Source organism: Erpetoichthys calabaricus, chromosome 4 (assembly GCF_900747795.2).
Source record: "Erpetoichthys calabaricus chromosome 4, fErpCal1.3, whole genome shotgun sequence".
Lineage (NCBI taxonomy): Eukaryota > Metazoa > Chordata > Cladistia > Polypteriformes > Polypteridae > Erpetoichthys > Erpetoichthys calabaricus.
The window spans coordinates 114,800,868-114,821,251 of record NC_041397.2 but is presented as its reverse complement, the minus strand read 5'-3'; the positions used below and the strand labels follow the sequence as shown (position 1 = coordinate 114,821,251).

At 38.8% G+C, this 20,384-nt stretch overlaps 1 protein-coding gene across 1 annotated transcript in view; it reads left to right on the top strand.

Annotated features, from left to right (window-relative positions):
- wdfy2 (WD repeat and FYVE domain containing 2) overlaps nucleotides 1–20,384 on the top strand; it is a 93,822-nt gene that overhangs the window by 47,777 nt on the left and 25,661 nt on the right. The window contains exons 8-9 of the mRNA XM_028799705.2: nucleotides 4,421–4,526; nucleotides 7,141–7,242. Of these exons, the coding sequence (XP_028655538.1) occupies nucleotides 4,421–4,526; nucleotides 7,141–7,242 (208 nt within the window). The remainder of the gene's footprint in view (nucleotides 1–4,420; nucleotides 4,527–7,140; nucleotides 7,243–20,384) is intronic.

Genomic DNA, 20,384 nt, shown 5'->3' with positions numbered 1-20,384 from the left:
GGCCACCCAGATGATCCAGTGCATTTTTAGAAAAAAATTCTTCTGATGTATGAGTTTAAAACTGATCTGACTACAACAAAGACCACCGTGTTGGTTATGCCACCAACCACCAAAATATCCTCAACCTTAAACTCTACTTCTGTATTCACCATCACTGAAGGAACAATTAATTCAGACTTGTACTAAAATATTCTAGTAGACAATATGAGGAACTCTCTTCATGATTTATAAGTGTAACTCAAAATGGGATCTGGAGGATGGCAATGAACCAAAGCATACCAGCAAATCTGACAAAGAATGGATTAACGGGAAGGAATATTTTGTTTTAAAAGAGATGATTCACAGTCTCAATCCAATATAAATTTGGAAAGAAGTGAAAGGAGCAGTTGCACTAAGTCAGACATGTCTGGAGTAGATGAAGTAATTTTGAAAAGAAGACTGGGCAAAACATCTTCAGAGCGCATGTCAAATTAGTAACTACTGGAAAATTGGTTGGTATTATAGCTGTTAAGGGATGTGCCACTACTCACTGGATTAAAAGGATGACTTGTGTTTACAATATTAAACCATTCCATTTCTGTTAAATAAGTTTGCTTTCTTTACTGAACAATGGTATAACATACACATACACACACATATATATATATGCCCGGCCGGGACCCCCCTTCTGTGTATGTGCCAGGGGAGCAAGCATGGGCAGCACAATACCTCCCCTGGACCACTTGGTGGCAGCCCCCTGGGCTGTAGTTCAGCCACACCCGGAGGTGCAATAACAGGCAGGTGGTCAAGCATCTGAAGCACTTCCGGGTGAACTATAAAAGGGGCCAGCAGCCACCACTGCAAAAGCCTCAGTCGAGAGGAGGAGGACAACACTTGCCGGGAGGAGTGGTGGTGCGAAGAGCAGTGTGTGTGTTTTGTTTTGGTTGGTGCTTTTGGGACGGTGTACTGCTTGTGGGACACAGGGAAGATGTGCCCCACAGGTGAAGAAAAATAAAAGTTGATTTACTTTTATACGTTCATCCAGTGTCAGTCTGTGTCAGGTTGGCGCCTATATATACCTGGCGCCTTTGTTACAATATATATATATATATATATATGGTGTAGCAGATAGGAGCTTTGTTCACCTCTTGAACCCTCAGGTACCACTCCAACCACGTTGTAAAAGCACAAGACTCTTTTATTTTTCTCTTGTACAGTGCACAAAGCACCCTCCACTCCACACTCATATAAACACAACAATTCTCTCTCACAATACTCTTTCCTCCTCGCCCAGACACTTAGCCCTCCTACCTCCCAGCTCAGCTCAATGTACTGGGCTTCCCAGAGTCCTTTTATACACCCTGACCCGGAGGTGTTCCTGTCCAACAGTCCACAGTTCCTTATTCCTTCCGGGTCAGGGTAAACAGTCCTTTTCTTCAACCCGGGAGCACGTCGTTTCTTCCTGTCACATGACCATGACGTACTCCCGGGTTATAGGGCACATAAGAGCCCACGAGCCCTCCTACAGCAACGCCTGGTGGCCCCCAAGGTATCCAGCAGGGCTGTGTGTAGAAACTACAAAGTCCATGAGGCCCTGCTGGAACTCGGGGCACGTTTATGCTGTCCGGAGAGCTCCTCCTGGCGGCCTGGGAGTGAGGATTATTGGGAGCGGGAGCAGGTCGAAGCTGCCGTGAAGAGAACAAAGGCATCCCACGGACATTGAGAGAAAGGCCCATGTTGAGGGTGATTGGTGCTGGGAGCACTGTGTGCTGTGCAGACTTTACTAGAGAAATAAATGTGTGTTTTATAAGGAAGTGGTGTTTGTCTGATGGTGTTCGGACCCGTCCAAAAAATTAGAGGAACACTTTTTGATCAGAGTATAGCATCAAGTAAATGAAACTTTTGGGCTATTGATCTGGTCAGTTAAGTAGCAGAGGGGGTTGTTATTCAGTTGCAGCTGCTTTGGTGTTAATGAAATTAACAACAGGTGTACTAGAGGGGCAACAATTAGATGACCCCCAAAACAGGAATGGTTTAACAGGTGGAGGCCACTGACATTTTTCCTTTCTCATCTTTTCTGACTGTTTTTTCACTGGTTTTGCATTTGGCTACGGTCAGTGTCACTACTGGTAGCATGAGGCGATACCTGGACACTACAGAAGTTGCACAGGTAGTCCACCTTCTCCAGGATGGCACATCAATACGTGCCATTGCCAGAAGGTTTGCTGTGTCTCCCAGCACAATCTCAAGGGCATGGAGGAGATTCCAGGAGATAGACAGTTACTCTAGGAGAGCTGGACAGGGCCGTAGAAGGTCCTTAACCCATCAGCAGGACTGGTATCTGCTCCTTTGGGCAGGGAGAAACAGGATGAGCACTGCCAGAGCCTTACAAAATGACCTCCAGCAGGCCACTGGTATGAATGTCTCTGACCAAACAATCAGAAACAGACTTCATGAGGGTGGCGTAAGGGCCCGACGTCCTGTAGTGGGCCCTGTACTCACTGCCCGGCACCATGGAGCTTGATTGGCATTTGCCATAGAATACCAGAATTGGCAGGTCCACCACTGGTGCCCTGTGCTTTTCACAGATAAGAGCAGGTTAACCCTGAGCACATATGACAGATGTGAAAGGATCTGGAGAAGTCATGGAGAACATTATACTGCCTGAAACATCGTTCAGCATGACCAGTTTGGTGGTGGGTCAGTGATGGTCTGGAGATCCCACAGACCTCTACAGGCTAGACAACGGCACCTTGACTGCCATTAGGTATCGAGATTAAATCCTTGGACCCATTGTCAGACCCTATGCTAGTGCAGTCGGTCCTGGGTTCCTCCTGGTACACGACAATGCTCGCCCTCATGTGGCGAGAGTATGCAGGCAGTTCCTGGAGGATGAAGGAATTGATAACACTGACTGGCCCCCACACTCGCCTGACCTAAATCCAGCAGAACACCTCTGGGACATTATGTTTCGGTCCATCTGACACCGCCAGGTTGCACCTCAGACTGTCCAGGAGCTTAGTGATACCCTGGTCCGGATCTGGGAGAAAATCCCCCAGGACACCATCCGTCATCCCATTAGGAGCACGCCCCAACATTGCTGGGCATGCATATAAGCATGTGGGAGCCATACAAACTGCTGAGTACTATTTGGAGTTGCTGCAATGAAATTCCGGCAAAATGGACTAGCCTGCAACATCATTTTTTCACTTTGATTTTCGGGGTATCCTTGAATTCAGCCCTCTGTAGGTTGATAATTTTCATTTCCATCAAATGATGCGACATCCTTTCGTTCCTAACACATTACCCAGTCCATATCAGTATGAATATCCAGCAGGATTTTTTTCCCATTGATTTTTGATGTTTTCAAAGTGTTCTTTTAATTTTTTTTCTGCAGCTTATGTATACATATATACTGTATATACTGTATATCTGTATGTTAAGTATATATACATATAATATTTATGTATGTTTGTTTCTCAAGTTGATTTTGTTAAATACTGAAAGCAGACTGTTAATGTTTTGTTGCACTCCACAATCCTGGAAGTGCACATAGTTTGTAGTATTTTAGCATTTTATTCCAGGTCGAGGAACCCTCAGTGCCTCTTGAAGTATTAAAAGGAGTCAAGTAGTAAAAACAAAAAAAAAAACATGAGGCTTGCATCCACCCAGAGGAGCTCCATTACATAATGCCAGCTATATACTTGGTTAAAGACTGTAAGTGACAGTGGCAGTAGCTCACTAGGCGGCTTGTGTAAACTGTTTTTGACCATACTTTTTGGTGCTGACAGTATATTAGGTGTATATTTTCCAAATCTTAGCACTAAAAGGGTTTGTATATTTTTATCTGTGTATCTCTCTCTCACTCTCTTACTCTGGGGGGCAAGCCCACAACTGACCCTGTTTCAATCATTCTTCCCTGTACTGTGCAATACTACCTAATCCATTTCCACGATCACACCAGAGTTATAATTGATCGGCTGCAAACTAGAAGCCATGCTTACAGTAGATGGCATAAGTGTGGATGTTTGAGTGAGTGTTCCTTGTCTAAGACTGATGGCTGCGTGCTGATGTTGACTCTAAACTCCACACAGACAATAGACTCAAACTCAGACTCCTGGAGCTAAGTACAGTATGTAGTGCCATTTCATAGTTTACACTGCCTCAAAGAAAATAACAACATTACAGTAATAGGAGGAATTCAGCAGTACTTTGAATACATAGTACATAAGAATATATTGGGCAATACAAGACAGCAGAAAAGTGCAGCAAAAAAGCAATGATAAGAGAAACTGCATGTCAGATAAGACTTATGAAGAACAATTTTAGAATATACTGAAATCAGCAGTTTTTGTCACATAACATTTTATAGCCTTTCATTTTGCAGCTTTTTATCAGTTTCCTATTTCTGTCAGTATAATGATATTTAATTTCCTTTCAGTGAGAAAGTTCAAGGGTTGTGCTATGCACACCACACAAAACAGCTCATCTCCTGCAGTTCGGATGGTGGAATCACAGTCTGGAATATGGATGTGAAAAGACACGAGGTTAGTCAACTGCACTTCCCTCAGATGGAGCTTTTTTAAGGAAATTAGAAAAAGCATACAGAATAGTTGCTTTTACCAAGACACAATTTCTGATGCCTTTGGAAAGCCATTAGTACTTTGTTAAATTAGTTTTTGACAGCTAACTTTATTTAAATTCACATGTTTGAGCACATGACAATGCTGCATCCTTCTATTATTAAAATAAACAAATTACATAAAAGTGTTTCAGTGTTTAAATAAAAGCCTTTTAAATGGAGGAAGTACCTTTCTCAGAGTAACCTTTACTTTTCTTAATGCGCTGCACATATGTGAAAGTTAAAAATGTTGCAGACCTCTTTAGTTTGTTTGTTTGTTCCCCATATCTTACAAAATTTAGTTTCCCTTACCTGTGTTCATTTTCACCTGTTAAAAATAATGTTCATTTATATAATTGGTCAGGCCAGGTAGAGCATAACTTTATATGTATAGTTGTTTTCCTTTTGTGTAACAAAGATGAATTTAGCAAGACCCTTCCTACAATGGTCCCTATACCACGGTGAGATGGAGAACCTTTGGATGGACCCACAGACATATCCAGCCACTTTTGACATATTATTGGACTGTGGTAAAGTGGAATGACATTTGCAATAACAGAGGAAGGGGTCAAAATGTATAACCATGTGGAATTAAAAATTGTTTGAGAGACCGTCGAACCTTTAATGAAGTAGGACTCCCTTATACAGTGGTGTGAAAAACTATTTGCCCCCTTCCTGATTTCTTATTCTTTTGCATGTTTGTCACACAAAATGTTTCTGATCATCAAACACATTTAACCATTAGTCAAATATAACACAAGTAAACACAAAATGCAGTTTTCTAAATGATGGTTTTTATTATTTAGGGAGAAAAAAAATCCAAACCTACATGGCCCTGTGTGAAAAAGTAATTGCCCCCTTGTTAAAAAATAACCTAACTGTGGTGTATCACACCTGAGTTCAATTTCCGTAGCCACCCCCAGGCCTGATTACTGCCACACCTGTTTCAATCAAGAAATCACTTAAATAGGAGCTGCCTGACACAGAGAAGTAGACCAAAAGCACCTCAAAAGCTAGACATCATGCCAAGATCCAAAGAAATTCAGGAACAAATGAGAACAGAAGTAATTGAGATCTATCAGTCTGGTAAAGGTTATAAAGCCATTTCTAAAGCTTTGGGACTCCAGCGAACCACAGTGAGAGCCATTATCCACAAATGGCAAAAACATGGAACAGTGGTGAACCTTCCCAGGAGTGGCCGGCCGACCAAAATTACCCCAAGAGCGCAGAGACGACTCATCCGAGAGGTCACAAAAGACCCCAGGACAACGTCTAAAGAACTGCAGGCCTCACTTGCCTCAATTAAGGTCAGTGTTCACGACTCCACCATAAGAAAGAGACTGGGCAAAAACGGCCTGCATGGCAGATTTCCAAGACGCAAACCACTGTTAAGCAAAAAGAACATTAGGGCTCGTCTCAATTTTGCTAAGAAACATCTCAATGACTGCCAAGACTTTTGGGAAAATACCTTGTGGACTGATGAGACAAAAGTTGAACTTTTTGGAAGGCAAATGTCCCGTTACATCTGGCGTAAAAGGAACACAGCATTTCAGAAAAAGAACATCATACCAACAGTAAAATATGGTGGTGGTAGTGTGATGGTCTGGGGTTGTTTTGCTGCTTCAGGACCTGGAAGGCTTGCTGTGATAGATGGAACCATGAATTCTACTGTCTACCAAAAAATCCTGAAGGAGAATGTCCGGCCATCTGTTCGTCAACTCAAGCTGAAGCGATCTTGGGTGCTGCAACAGGACAATGACCCAAAACACACCAGCAAATCCACCTCTGAATGGCTGAAGAAAAACAAAATGAAGACTTTGGAGTGGCCTAGTCAAAGTCCTGACCTGAATCCAATTGAGATGCTATGGCATGACCTTAAAAAGGCGGTTCATGCTAGAAAACCCTCAAATAAAGCTGAATTACAACAATTTTGCAAAGATGAGTGGGCCAAAATTCCTCCAGAGCGCTGTAATAGACTCATTGCAAGTTATCGCAAACGCTTGATTGCAGTTATTGCTGCTAAGGGTGGCCCAACCAGTTATTAGGTTCAGGGGGCAATTACTTTTTCACACAGGGCCAATGTAGGTTTGGATTTTTTTTTCTCCCTAAATAATAAAAACCACCATTTACAAACTGCATTTTGTGTTTACTTGTGTTATATTTGACTAATGGTTAAATGTGTTTGATGATCAGAAACATTTTGTGTGACAAACATGCAAAAGAATAAGAAATCAGGAAGGGGGCAAATAGTTTTTCACACCACTGTAAGTCACCATCCTAAGGTAAAGGCCAAATCAGTATACTGTATATCCAGGAATGATACTGATGCTGTAGTGGTTAAAATGTAGATCAATAGGCAAAAGCATTAACTGATTAAAACTAAGAATGCGCTGCTTAGGTGTATAGTTCTGTGTCTGAACATATTTTGACCTTGTAAAATGTCCTCACTTTTTTTGTCCCCTTTATGTATGCCTGGTACATTGTCTTCATTGTGACACACGTGGAGGCTGTTGATTATTTTTTTTTATTCTTCACTTTAGACTCCAGAATGGTTAGACAGCGATTCCTGTCAAAAGTGTGAGCAGCCATTTTTTTGGAACTTCAAACAGATGTGGGACAGCAAGAAGATTGGACTGAGACAAGTAAGAAACTAGGCTGGGTCTTGTTATTAATAAAGAGGAAGGCAGTCCATGTCCTTCTTCACTTCAGTGCATTGTATTCCATGTCCTTCTAGGGTGTAAACTGCAGATCTGTGTAGTGGCTTGTTTGCCTTAAAGAAATTCAGAAGAAACTTTAGGATTGAGAAACTGAGACTAGCACTAAGTGCTCCCTGTGGAATTATAGATTAATGGATTATATAGTTGTACTAGCAAAATACCCGCGCTTCGCAGCGGAGAAGTAGTGTGTTAAAGAGGTAATGAAAAAGTAAAGGAAACATTTTAAAAATAACGTAACATGATTGTCAATGTAATTGTGTTGTCATTGTTATGAGTGTTGCCGTCATATATATATACATATACACATATACACACACATATACACACATATACAGATATATTATATATACATATACACATATATTTTTTATATATATATTTTTTATATATATATATATATATATATATATATATATATATATATATATATATATATATATACACATACATACATACATATACACACATAGATGCACTTACAATAACATAGAAATCAATATAAACAACATTAACATCATTATCATATGAGAATATGAAGTAATATATAAGAAGCACATTTCATATAAATATAAATTATTAAACAGTAAAATCTTCTTCCATAATTTGCTACCGTGGCTTTTCGTTGGTCTGTCCAGGATTTTAAATCACATGTAGCTTGCAAACCGTTTCACGTATTGACTTGAAATGTGCTACACATATAATACGTCACGTCTGCTATCCGCTTTATGGGTGATGAATGTATTACTCTTTTTATGTTTATTTTATTTTAGAATCAACTCCTATCTGCGCACACCAGGGCGGCCGTGGGCAGATGCGTATGGTGTATTCACTCGATGTTATCGTGCATTGCGCTGTCACTGGTATTTTTATAAAAGAATTTGAACAATATATAAGAAGCGTATAAATTATTAAACAGTAAAACATTAACATTTAAGAAGTAAAGTTACATTGAGTACTACTGCAGTGCCTTCGGGTATACCTAATTTTTTCTTTGCCCATTACATGCTTAAATGTATACATTTTTTGGTGTACCTACCCGAGAACACGCGACATATAACTGACCGTGGGAGAAGCATGGATTTTAAACACGCGTTGAGTTCATCTGCTGGTCTCCCTCGTGGAATAACTGGTAATGTTTGACTAAAATGTACAGCGAGTAAAACGACATTACCTCCTTTTTTTTTTTTACGATCTCTGAGATCTTGCTTTTTTCGGTTCAAGGCTTCATAAGCTCTTTTATGTTCAATGTTGTACTTAATAAGTACTAATTATCCCAAACCATCATCTTTGAATGTTGCAAGACTTTCGCCTTGTATGTAGATCGGGGTAATTACATTCATTGCATTCCTAGTCTGAATCACAATCTGATTGTATGGGTGGTTACCTGGCACTGTAGGGTTGCCACCCGTCCTTTAAAATACGGAATCGTGCCGCGTTTGAGAATGAAATTGCGCGTCCCGTTTTGAATCAATACTGGACGGGATTTATCCCGTATTTTTTTTATCATTTTTTTTTTAAAGCAGCGTCTCATGCAAATCATCCCACACGCATTTTATGAAGATGCCTCCTTTCCTACTTTTGATTGGGTAATAGTTGATGTCATCGTTAGTTTGATTGGTGTTTTTAATTGTCCAGTGAGGAGGGCGTGTCTTTTAAGTACAGTCTGCAAAGTGTTGGCACTGACATGTTGCGTCAGCGGCATAGTTGAAGCCCCTAACGTTGCGGTCAGCAAGTCGGCTAACATCCGCCATGTGCCGTCTTTCAGTTGCGAGAAGCAGATCATAGAATGCACGGCGTGTGCTTCGTTTATACCTCGTGTCTTCTCATTAAACTTTTATCTCGCGAATATGTTATTGCAATCCGCAGCGGGAGCGTTTCTATTAACTTAATTTAAAGTTACGTTTTACACCGTGCTTTGTTTCCCTTATGAACATGCTTGTATGCTTAACTCGCTCCATTCTCAATTGTTTAATTAATTTGTTGCTCTTCGCTGTTTGCGGCTGTTCCTTCATTTCCCCGTACTTCGTTCTTTTATCTCGCGAATATCTTATTGCAATCCTTAACGGGAGCGTTTCAATAAACTGATTGAAAATAGTTTTGCATTTACCTTTTTAGTAAAAGGCGAGCTTTTAAGCCTGAGAAATCACCCCGTAAATGCACACGTTTAATTGGACATGTGTTAATATGTATGGTTACACAGTATTAAAAGACAGTGAACAACGTCAGTTACCTTTGTTCCCGCGTTTGATAAAAGGTGAGCTTTTAAGCCTGAGAAATCACCCCGTAAATGCACACGTTTAATTGCACATGTGTTAATATGTATGCTCACACAGTATTAAAAGACAGTCAAAAATTAACGTAATTTACCTTCGTTCCCGCGTGTGACTCGTGCTGTAAATGTCTTCCTTGTTTTTAGTTCACGTGATTACGTAGGAGGCGTGATGACGCAATACGTGACTCCGCCTCCTCCATTAGAGTATATGCACAAAAAACAGGTTCCAGTTATGACCATTACGCGTAGAATTTCGAAATGAAACCTGCCTAACTTTTGTAAGTAAGCTGTAAGGAATGAGCCTGCCAAATTTCAGCCTTCCACCTACACGGGAAGTTGGAGAATTAGTGATGAGTGAGTCAGTGAGTGAGTCAGTCAGTGAGGGCTTTGCCTTTTATTATTATAGATATAGAATAATGTATTTCCATGAATTGTGGTTGGAATAAAAACTGTTATACTGAAATGCAATTTGTACTTTGAATACATAATACAAGTCATTTTAGATGTGTTTCAAAATTTTGTAAATTAGTTTAAATATCATTATAAACATTACTATCCATTTATTCATTCATTGATAGAACAGTCTATACAATGTAGACGCTAAAGGCGATGTTGCCCCGTGAAATCCACCAGACAGACGTCCAAGACACACTTATAAAAGCACCAAAAAGAATTTAATAATAATTTTCTTCCAATACAGTGCACAAAGCACCACACTCGCCACAATTCTCCAATAACAATAATAATTATAATCAATAATCACAATCCTCCACTCCTCCCAGCAGCTCCGTCACTCTACCACCCAACCCCGGCTCCCTTTGCTGGGATTCCCAAAGTCCTTTAAATAGTCCATTACCCAGAAGTGTTTCTTCTCCGGGTCAAACGCCTCATCATCCTTTTCAAGTAGCCTGGAAGTACTGCAGACTTCCGTCCTCGTGACTCCAAACTACTTCCGGGTTGTTGTAAGAGTAATAGTCCCCAGGTTCTTTATAAGCTCCCCCTGGCGGCACCCAACAGGGCTGAGGAAAACGGACTCCACGTCCCAGGATGCTTTGAGGGAATCCGGGGAACTGTTGCCGTCCAGGGGAGCTGCCACCTAGTGTACTGGGGGAGGCAGTGTCCCAAAAAGGCTGCTTTCTTCCATTCTTTTCTTTTATGGACGTCTCGGCTGGACTGAACCGCCGGCTGTCCATCACAACAGCATGGCTAGTTTTGATTCAGCATTTTGAAGGATAGATGCTGGTGATATGTTGATGATCAAGACATGGTATACTGTACCTCTGAGGAGTGGAGACTAACTTATAAACCAGCTACTGATCTTACTGAAGATTAGTCTTACCAGTACAGTATGCAAGTGACACAAAATTAGATGTCATTGTCATTGTCCTTCTGTCTGCTTGTGGCAGATTGCTGACTGCTACTAACACTGTCCATACTGAACTTTCATTGTATTCAGAATGTGGAACTCATCTGCTCCATATTTTTTAATACTACATGTATTTTTGTTTAACAAGTATATGCTGCAGACACAGAAGTGAACTAAAGGAAACTAAATAGAAAGCCCAGGGCCAGTTTTTTTCTTCTCAATATCCAATGTGTTTTTATTTTCCCTAGTCTTTGAACAGATAATCATGATGCTGCTGTTCTCCGTCCACATGCCATAAGTGCTAAATTTTTCAAACTACCTGTATATTCTGAAATTTTATTTATTGTAGAGGTGCATAAGTGTTGTATTGTGTAAATTCTCCTGTTGAAGTGGTCATTAAAGTCAATAGTATATATTCTAATTATGTAGTGAAAAACCTAATACTAAGCAGAGTGACAAAGCGTGAAGAGGCTCAGATCAGAAGTGTACTGAAATTGTAAATCTAATACTCCTTAGGTGTATGAACTAGGGCTGCCACAGACAATTATTTTGTAAATGATTGGTTTATCAACTATTTTATCAATTAAGTGATTAAACTAACAACTTTTGTCCAAATAATTAAAACAGGCACAGGAATGAATGTAAGCTGCATGTAAATAATGAATAATTTTATATATAGCTTGAAAACATCAAGATTTGAAAAAAATAAAACTAAAATAACTCCAAAGAGAAGACAAACAAGATAAAGCTGTTAATAATAAACTATTTATGTAAAAAAAAAAACTAAAAGTAAACAAATTTTTTTTTGATTAATAATGGACTTATTAACGTAACTTGATGTTAGCAATTCAACATGAAACATGACCAAATAATTAGGCTTTTGGTTTTTTTTAGACCTCATTTCACATACATTTTTTTTTAAATCAATCTGAAATTGAGATGAATGTTACTCATAGACATCATGAATATAGCTTCTAGACATATTTGGCATATAGCAGCTTAATATTGCTTGTAAAGTATAAATGACACCAGCTAAAATCATTTTGCAGGAAACAGGCAAATGAGGTACAACTCGCCGTATAGCATTAAACTTTTCAGTAACAGTTCATTTTTTGACTACCAACTTCATTCTAAAGGAGCAATGACTGCACAATGAACACTTTTAAAATTCCAATCGCTTGTTATTGCCATCATTACATTTAAAGATTTAATAATTATTTATAAAAATGGTGGGTGACAAGCAGGACTGACTATATTCGCAAAAACGTTCACTTTAAATTCCTGATGTTCAGCCACAACTTTTCATATTTTCAAAAGCAGCCTACTAGATACCTTAATCAGTAGGTTGCCACTAAGTCTGCATTAATAATCTATGAAGAATCCTGTGGAAATTGTTCTGTGCAACACACAAATGATTTCTCTCATAACAGTTGTGCTGCAAAAAAATGACATTGTTTCAGACATAGGAGGAAAAAGTGAGTGAGAAGTGGGAGAAAATGTTAACATTGAGGAACATTTCACAGGCAGCATTCAGTAGAACCCACATGTGGCTCTTCCAGGATGCTTCTTTATGAAAGGACAAGTACAGCAGGATGGTAATCATCTTTTTACCTGAAAATGTGGAAAGAGCCCAGAACCTTTTTAAGACATGCATACCTTTTAAATTTTAAAACCAGGAATTTGCTGAGCTACCCAGTCTGTGCATATTTGGCAATCTAAACTGCAGTAGAAATTAGGTTTCTTTCCAAAAAAGCCAAGTTCCCAGTAGCAGCTCACCTACAGGCAGACAGATGTGTGCTGCTGTGTCGCAAACTCTCAGTTTGTATCATCCACATCATCTCCACTGGATTAATAAAAACACACGTTATTGAGTCAGCCTGACCATTTTAGAATGTGATTTATTTTTCAATTCAATGACTGGAGAAAAATACCCAAAAATATTTTGTAAAGCTGACCTATGTTTATACAGAATGATATTGCTGCACAATTTTGACAACCACTGATAGCTAATTTTCATTTGGATTCATTAGCACAGACTTACATGTTGCCAGCCCTGGCGTAAGCATCTGCCAATGAGTGAAAATGCAACTCTGCCTGAAATAAAGCTGGCAAGTGCATTTAACAGACTTGTCTACCATACTTTGTTAGAAAAGGTACTGAAACATTATTTAGTCCAATTGTGAGTAACAGTGGTGCCAACTGACCAGTGCATTTAGCAGATGGTTTATCTGTTCTGTCCAAAGAAATATCATGACTCTAATCTTCTTCCCAACACTAGTCACTAGCATGAATTTCTCAAGGTAACCAGCTTCACAACACTAAAAGATTTATTGTCGAAACACTAAGTAGGTACAGTAGGGTTACTTACGGCATTGTTGTCTTATCCTGTATTATACTTCCAGCAGTGCTTACTCTTCAGGTGTTTTTGCATTGAGCTACTGTTGCTTTGAAATGCCATTTATTTTTTACAAAATGAATAACCATTTTCTCAGATTTTTGGGTGAAATGCTCTCACACAGGTGAGAATTTGCCCGATGTTTGGAGGAACCTTTTTCTGCTAAATTTGGGGTGGCTGCCACCATGATTAGCCTATTATAAAACAGTACAGTAATCCCTCCTCGATCGCGGGGGTTGCATTCCAGAACCCCCCGCGAAAGGTGAAAATCCGCGAAGTAGAAACCATATGTTTATATGGTTATTTTTATATTGTCATGCTTGGGTCACAGATTTGCACAGAAACACAGGAGGTTGTAGAGAGACAGGAACTTTATTCAAACACTGCAAACAAACATTTGTCTCTTTTTCAAAAGTTTAAACTGTGCTCCATGACAAGACAGAGATGACAGTTCCGTCTCACAATTAAAAGAATGCAAACATATCTTCCTCTTCAAAGGAGTGCACGTCAGGAGCAGAGAATGTCAGAGAGAGAGAGAAAAGCAAACAAATCAATAGGGCTGTTTGGCTTTTAAGTATGCGAAGCACCACCGGACAACGCAGCTGCTAAGAAGGCAGCAGCTCACACCCCCTCCGTCAGAAGCAGAGAATGTCAGAGAGAGAGAGAGAGAGGCAGATAAAAACAATCAAAAATCAATACGTGCCCTTCGAGCTTTTAAGTATGCGAAGCACCGTGCACAGAAGGGAGCAACGTGAAGGTAATCTTTCAGCATTTTTAGACGAGCATCCGTATCGTCTAGGTGTGCAAACAGCCCCCCTGCTCACACCCCCTCCGTCAGGAGCAGAGAATGTCAGAGCAAGAGAGAGAGAGAGACAAGTAAAAATCAATACGTGCTGTTTGATCTTTTCAGTATGCGAAGCACCATGCAGGAAGCATATCGCTTGATAAAGCAGCCATATGTAAGCCCAGCAAAGAAGAGAGCAACGTGAAGGTAATCTTTCAGCGTTTTTTGAGGAGCGGCCGTATCCTCTAGGAGTGCGAACAGCCCCCGTGCTCACAATATATTTAAGGAGTTTTATTTAATAGGTAATACGCGCTCTGGTTGGGTAGCTTCTCAGCCATCTGCCAACAGCGTCCCTTGTATGAAATCAACTGGGCAAACCAACTGAGGAAGCATGTTAAAAGACCCATTGTCCGCAGAAATCCGCGAACCAGCAAAAAATCCACGATATATATTTAAATATGCTTACATATAAAATCCGCGATAGAGTGAAGCCACGAAAGTCGAAGCGTAATATAGCGAGGGATTACTGTATAGTGAATTGTAGCATGCCCAAACACAATGTAAGACAGGCAGAAACAGCTAGTCAATTAGGAAAATATAATTTTAAGATATTCAGTTGATTAGTTGATTACATCATTTAATTACAAAAACACTAATGAAAGGTCATGTAATATTATAATAAACATGTCATATAGTTGACACTCATAAATGTAATAAATAGTCGTTCTGTATAGCATGGTTAGGAATCAAGGCTATATTGTGACCTGTGCCTAACCAGGACATCACTGGAAAGTGGTTACTGGCCTTTTGGGGATACTGCTAAATGTGAATTGTGAATTGCTATATTCTGCAAAAGATTTATAATGTGAATTAAGACTGAAATATATGAGTGTAGGGAAGGGAGGAAAGCTGCACCTATTAATAACCAGCACATGTAGAGACATTCTCAACAATATCATATAGGTGTGTATTAAATACCTAGTCTTTTTATACTACACTTTTAAATGTGTGTGTAGATTTATGTATACAAGTTATATATATGTATACTGTATATAGTATATATACTGTATATATATATATATATATATATATATATATATATATATATATATATATATACAGTGGTGTGAAAAACTATTTGCCCCCTTCCTGATTTCTTATTCTTTTGCATGTTTGTCTCACAAAATGTTTCTGATCATCAAACACATTTAACCATTAGTCAAATATAACACAAGTAAACACAAAATGCAGTTTGTAAATGGTGGTTTTTATTATTTAGGGAGAAAAAAAAATCCAAACCTACATGGCCCTGTGTGAAAAAGTAATTGCCCCCTGAACCTAATAACTGGTTGGGCCACCCTTAGCAGCAATAACTGCAATCAAGCGTTTGCGATAACTTGCAATGAGTCTTTTACAGCGCTCTGGAGGAATTTTGGCCCACTCATCTTTGCAAAATTGTTGTAATTCAGCTTTATTTGAGGGTTTTCTAGCATGAACCGCCTTTTTAAGGTCATGCCATAGCATCTCAATTGGATTCAGGTCAGGACTTTGACTAGGCCACTCCAAAGTCTTCATTTTGTTTTTCTTCAGCCATTCAGAGGTGGATTTGCTGGTGTGTTTTGGGTCATTGTCCTGTTGCAGCACCCAAGATCGCTTCAGCTTGAGTTGACGAACAGATGGCCGGACATTCTCCTTCAGGATTTTTTGGTAGACAGTAGAATTCATGGTTCCATCTATCACAGCAAGCCTTCCAGGTCCTGAAGCAGCAAAACAACCCCAGACCATCACACTACCACCACCATATTTTACTGTTGGTATGATGTTCTTTTTCTGAAATGCTGTGTTCCTTTTACGCCAGATGTAACGGGACATTTGCCTTCCAAAAAGTTCAACTTTTGTCTCATCAGTCCACAAGGTATTTTCCCAAAAGTCTTGGCAATCATTGAGATGTTTCTTAGCAAAATTGAGACGAGCCCTAATGTTCTTTTTGCTTAACAGTGGTTTGCGTCTTGGACATCTGCCATGCAGGCCGTTTTTGCCCAGTCTCTTTCTTATGGTGGAGTTGTGAACACTGACCTTAATTGAGGCAAGTGAGCCTTGCAGTTCTTTAGACGTTGTCCTGGGGTCTTTTGTGACCTCTCGGATGAGTCGTCTCTGCGCTCTTGGGGTAATTTTGGTCGGCCGGCCACTCCTGGGAAGGTTCACCACTGTTCCATGTTTTTGCCATTTGTGGATAATGGCTCTCACTGTGGTTCGCTGGAGTCCCAAAGCTTTAGAAATGGCTTTATAACCTTTACCAGACTGATAGATCTCAATTACTGCTGTTCTCATTTGTTCCTGAATTTCTTTGGATCTTGGCATGATGTCTAGCTTTTGAGGTGCTTTTGGTCTACTTCTCTGTGTCAGGCAGCTCCTATTTAAGTGATTTCTTGATTGAAACAGGTGTGGCAGTAATCAGGCCTGGGGGTGGCTACGGAAATTGAACTCAGGTGTGATACACCACAGTTAGGTTATTTTTTAACAAGGGGGCAATTACTTTTTCACACAGGGCCATGTAGGTTTGGATTTTTTTTCTCCGTAAATAATAAAAACCATCATTTAAAAACTGCATTTTGTGTTTACTTGTGTTATATTTGACTAATGGTTAAATGTGTTTGATGATCAGAAACATTTTGTGAGACAAACATGCAAAAGAATAAGAAATCAGGAAGGGGGCAAATAGTTTTTCACACCACTGTATATATATATATGTGTGTGTGTGTTTATCTATAAATGCAAATATAAGCATATTAGCACTATTTGACGCTGAGTTCTGGGCAGCACCAAAGAGCATTGATGTTACCTTTAGTAAAAACGTCATTATTAATTCTGTGTCGATCTGCTGTTTCTCTGATACACTAAGAATAAAATAAAGTATAAGCAATCTGCATCTCATGCTAATGACCTGAATGATTATCTTCAGTTACATGTTGAATTTAGTTATGAAGGAATATCTATATAATGAAACATGTCTGCGTGTCCAGTCTCTTACAACAATCTGATTGGTCAGTTTGGCTTTGGTGACATGGAGCAAGAGGAAATTCGAGTGTGAGATGCACTCTTGTTATAAAAGCAAACAAGAGGCAAGACAGGTGCCTCCAAAGTAATGACAGAATGTCTGAAGCAGGCTTTACAGAAAGATTTTCAAGAAAGGGAGCATTGGTCAGGAGATCTTCAGACACACACAAATACAGGGGTCAGGCACTGAAATTACATATAGAACAAGAGATAGCAAATACTTTTAAATTTTCTATTACCTGTCTTCAACAGGAGCCATGGCTAGTAGGTGATAAGAAAGGACCAACAATATATATTTGTCTTGAATGTCTATTTTAGGATTACTTTTCAGAAAATTAAGATATTTTCTGTCTAGTTTACAGTAAAAATTAAATTTACTCAATTTAACTCTAGCCTTCTGACAAACATTACAATTTGCTGTAATTTTTTTCCCCTACTATTTCTGATATTCTTATTTCCACCAGGAGAGGGAGCAAAATACCAAGAAAAATCAGTCTAATCTGAAACAAAATGCTAGTGTTCTTTTGCAGACACACATCCTGTTAGTGCATTGTAGTTTATTAATGCAAGAATGAGGCTGGAGATCAGTATGTAGTGTTCTTATATCTGCCTGCTATTATCAGGCTGTACTACATTTTGTTGTAGCTGTGATGTTAATTGATCAATTAGCAACATTTGCTAAATCGAAGTTTTAAGTAAGTCCTACGATTGTTATATTAACATGTTACATGTTGTTTATATAATTTAAAAAAGCATATGATTTGGTGCCACTAAGTGGTCTTTGAAAGTGTTAAAGGGGGCTGTTTAAAATTTTAATACCAGTTGAGATGGGATTGATTTAATCCACAAGATGGATATGGATGGAATGGTCGGTCTCTTGTACTTATGACACAGATGCTGATCTAATGTAGTGCTATTCATCATAGTACTCGTAAGTAGACATTGTAGAAATCTTGAAATATCTAGTTCCACCTAAACACACGTAATTTGTTCTTGATAGACAGTTTATAAACCAAGTGTTCATATCCCCAGTGGAACACTTCTTTTATTTTTAAGGGAAAAGTTCTAATATGTCCCCGTCACAGTACAGGATCACTCCAAAATGCTAAAAATAACCTAAATAATAATATTATAATGCTACTTTGCAATGTATTTTCATAAAAATTATAGTAAATAAGTATAGAAATAATAATAAAAATATAAAAATCATGTTGTGTTTTTTGGAAAGATGGCATGTGTAGCATGCACATGTGGCATAATTTCCTTTCCGAGCAGGACAATTCTACTGCACAACAGTACTTTAAAATAATAAAATGATGAACACTATTACGGTAAAAAAGTAAGTCATACCAGAAATGTGTGACAAGAAGTGTTCATGTGGTGGCATTTGGAAGTGTGGTGAAGGTGATAGTAAAAGTCAGCAAGATGAACTTGAATCAACAGACACTGGCGAATTAGCATAGCCTGCAGGTTCAGTTTTTGTTTCTTTCTCAAAAACAGCTTCTGTTCCAAAGGGATCAAAAACATGCTTAATGCAAGTAAAACAGCCTTGCAGAAAAACAGAAAGGAAACATTTTTTCTCCCATACTCCTCAAAATGATGTGTAGTAAACCAGTGAATAAAACTAGTCAAAAGTACCATATATGCTCGCAGATAAGTCAGGTCTTGATATTATTGTATAATTTCTGGTATTTTATGTCAGCCGTATAAGTCAAATGTGGGAAACTCACACTATTGGTCCAAGAGATTATGATATGGTAACGCCCACCTGAGAGAGTAACCATGGAGTACACTGCCTTTTTTTCCTGTGTGGGTGTGGCAATGCGCTATATCAGCGTGTGCTCCTAACCTCTCCCTCTCTACTGTGTCTACGTGACCACACGGTAATACCCGAACTATTCCGAAGCGACGTTTGCACTGTTTTATGTTTTTTGTATCTCACACCTTCATACACCTTTATCGTAAGAGCATCCCTTATCTGTGATGGAGCATTCAATCAGGAGAAAATATGAAGCTGGTTTTAAATTAAATGTCTTTGAAGTAGTGAAAGAAATTGGTAACTGCGGTACTGCAACAAAATTCAATGCGTCTGAGAAACTGATGTGAGATCAGAGGAGGCAAGAAGATGTTAAAAAAAATTTGAGGGTCGTATTTTTGAATGGGCATACAAGTCAGGGTCTGATTTTATGATCGATTTTTGGGGTTTCAAGACTCGACTTATACATGAGTATATAAGGTTAAGGCACAAGAATATGCATGTGTCAAACCACACTGCACGTTTCTTCTAGGTTAAACGTATCTGTATATTTGAATCGGGTTATCACATACTTAATTTTAGATAAAATGTTTTCTTGTTTAAAGTTTGTATAATGGGTCATGGCTGTGTGCATACATACAGAACTGTCTAATCTGGTGATGTATGCACTATAGTTCTTTTCATAAACACAGCCTATCCCACAAATGTATCAACACATTTCTGGGTCAAGGGCATTTGTAAACACATTCTGGAGTAGTTATCTCATACTGCTACTAGAATTCTTTACTGCAACATACATGGAAGAAAAGACACAAAAATGTCAAGACATGCAAAATGTCAAGATAACCATATACAAGTTGTGCTGACATTAATGCAAACGTACCAAATGTATGAGACTAGAAGGATAGAATATTACACTTACTGTAAGTCTACAACTAGCCTTCTATATTTTCCCAAACAAGTGTGTGGGAATTTGTTTGTTTTCTAGACAAGTTATTTGTTAAATGTCTAGATGCAAATCATTAGACCAGGTATACAGCTGCTTTGTGGGCTTCACATCCACTTCCACATTAGTAAATGGAATAATTATCTCAACCCTAATAAGTGCATTGAAACAATAAAGAAATAGACAGTGCACGGTGCTAATGTCATGGAGGCTAGGGTTTAAGTAACTTTCAGAAACAGTAAAAGAGTTCTTCAAACCTTTTTTGCTTCATATTTGACTATTTGATGCTTTTTTCAGTTTCTCAACCTTATATTTAGGTAGTGAAAGTGTCTTTAAGTACATTGTGCTAAATATGTATTTTTCTGAGACTCGAGCAATAGTAATATTCATGAAGCACTTGACAATTGTTTGTTTCAAGTTTTCTTTTAGAATATAGGAACAAAACAATTTATGACTTATGTGGATGCTGAAGTTTCACTACAGCTACAGAT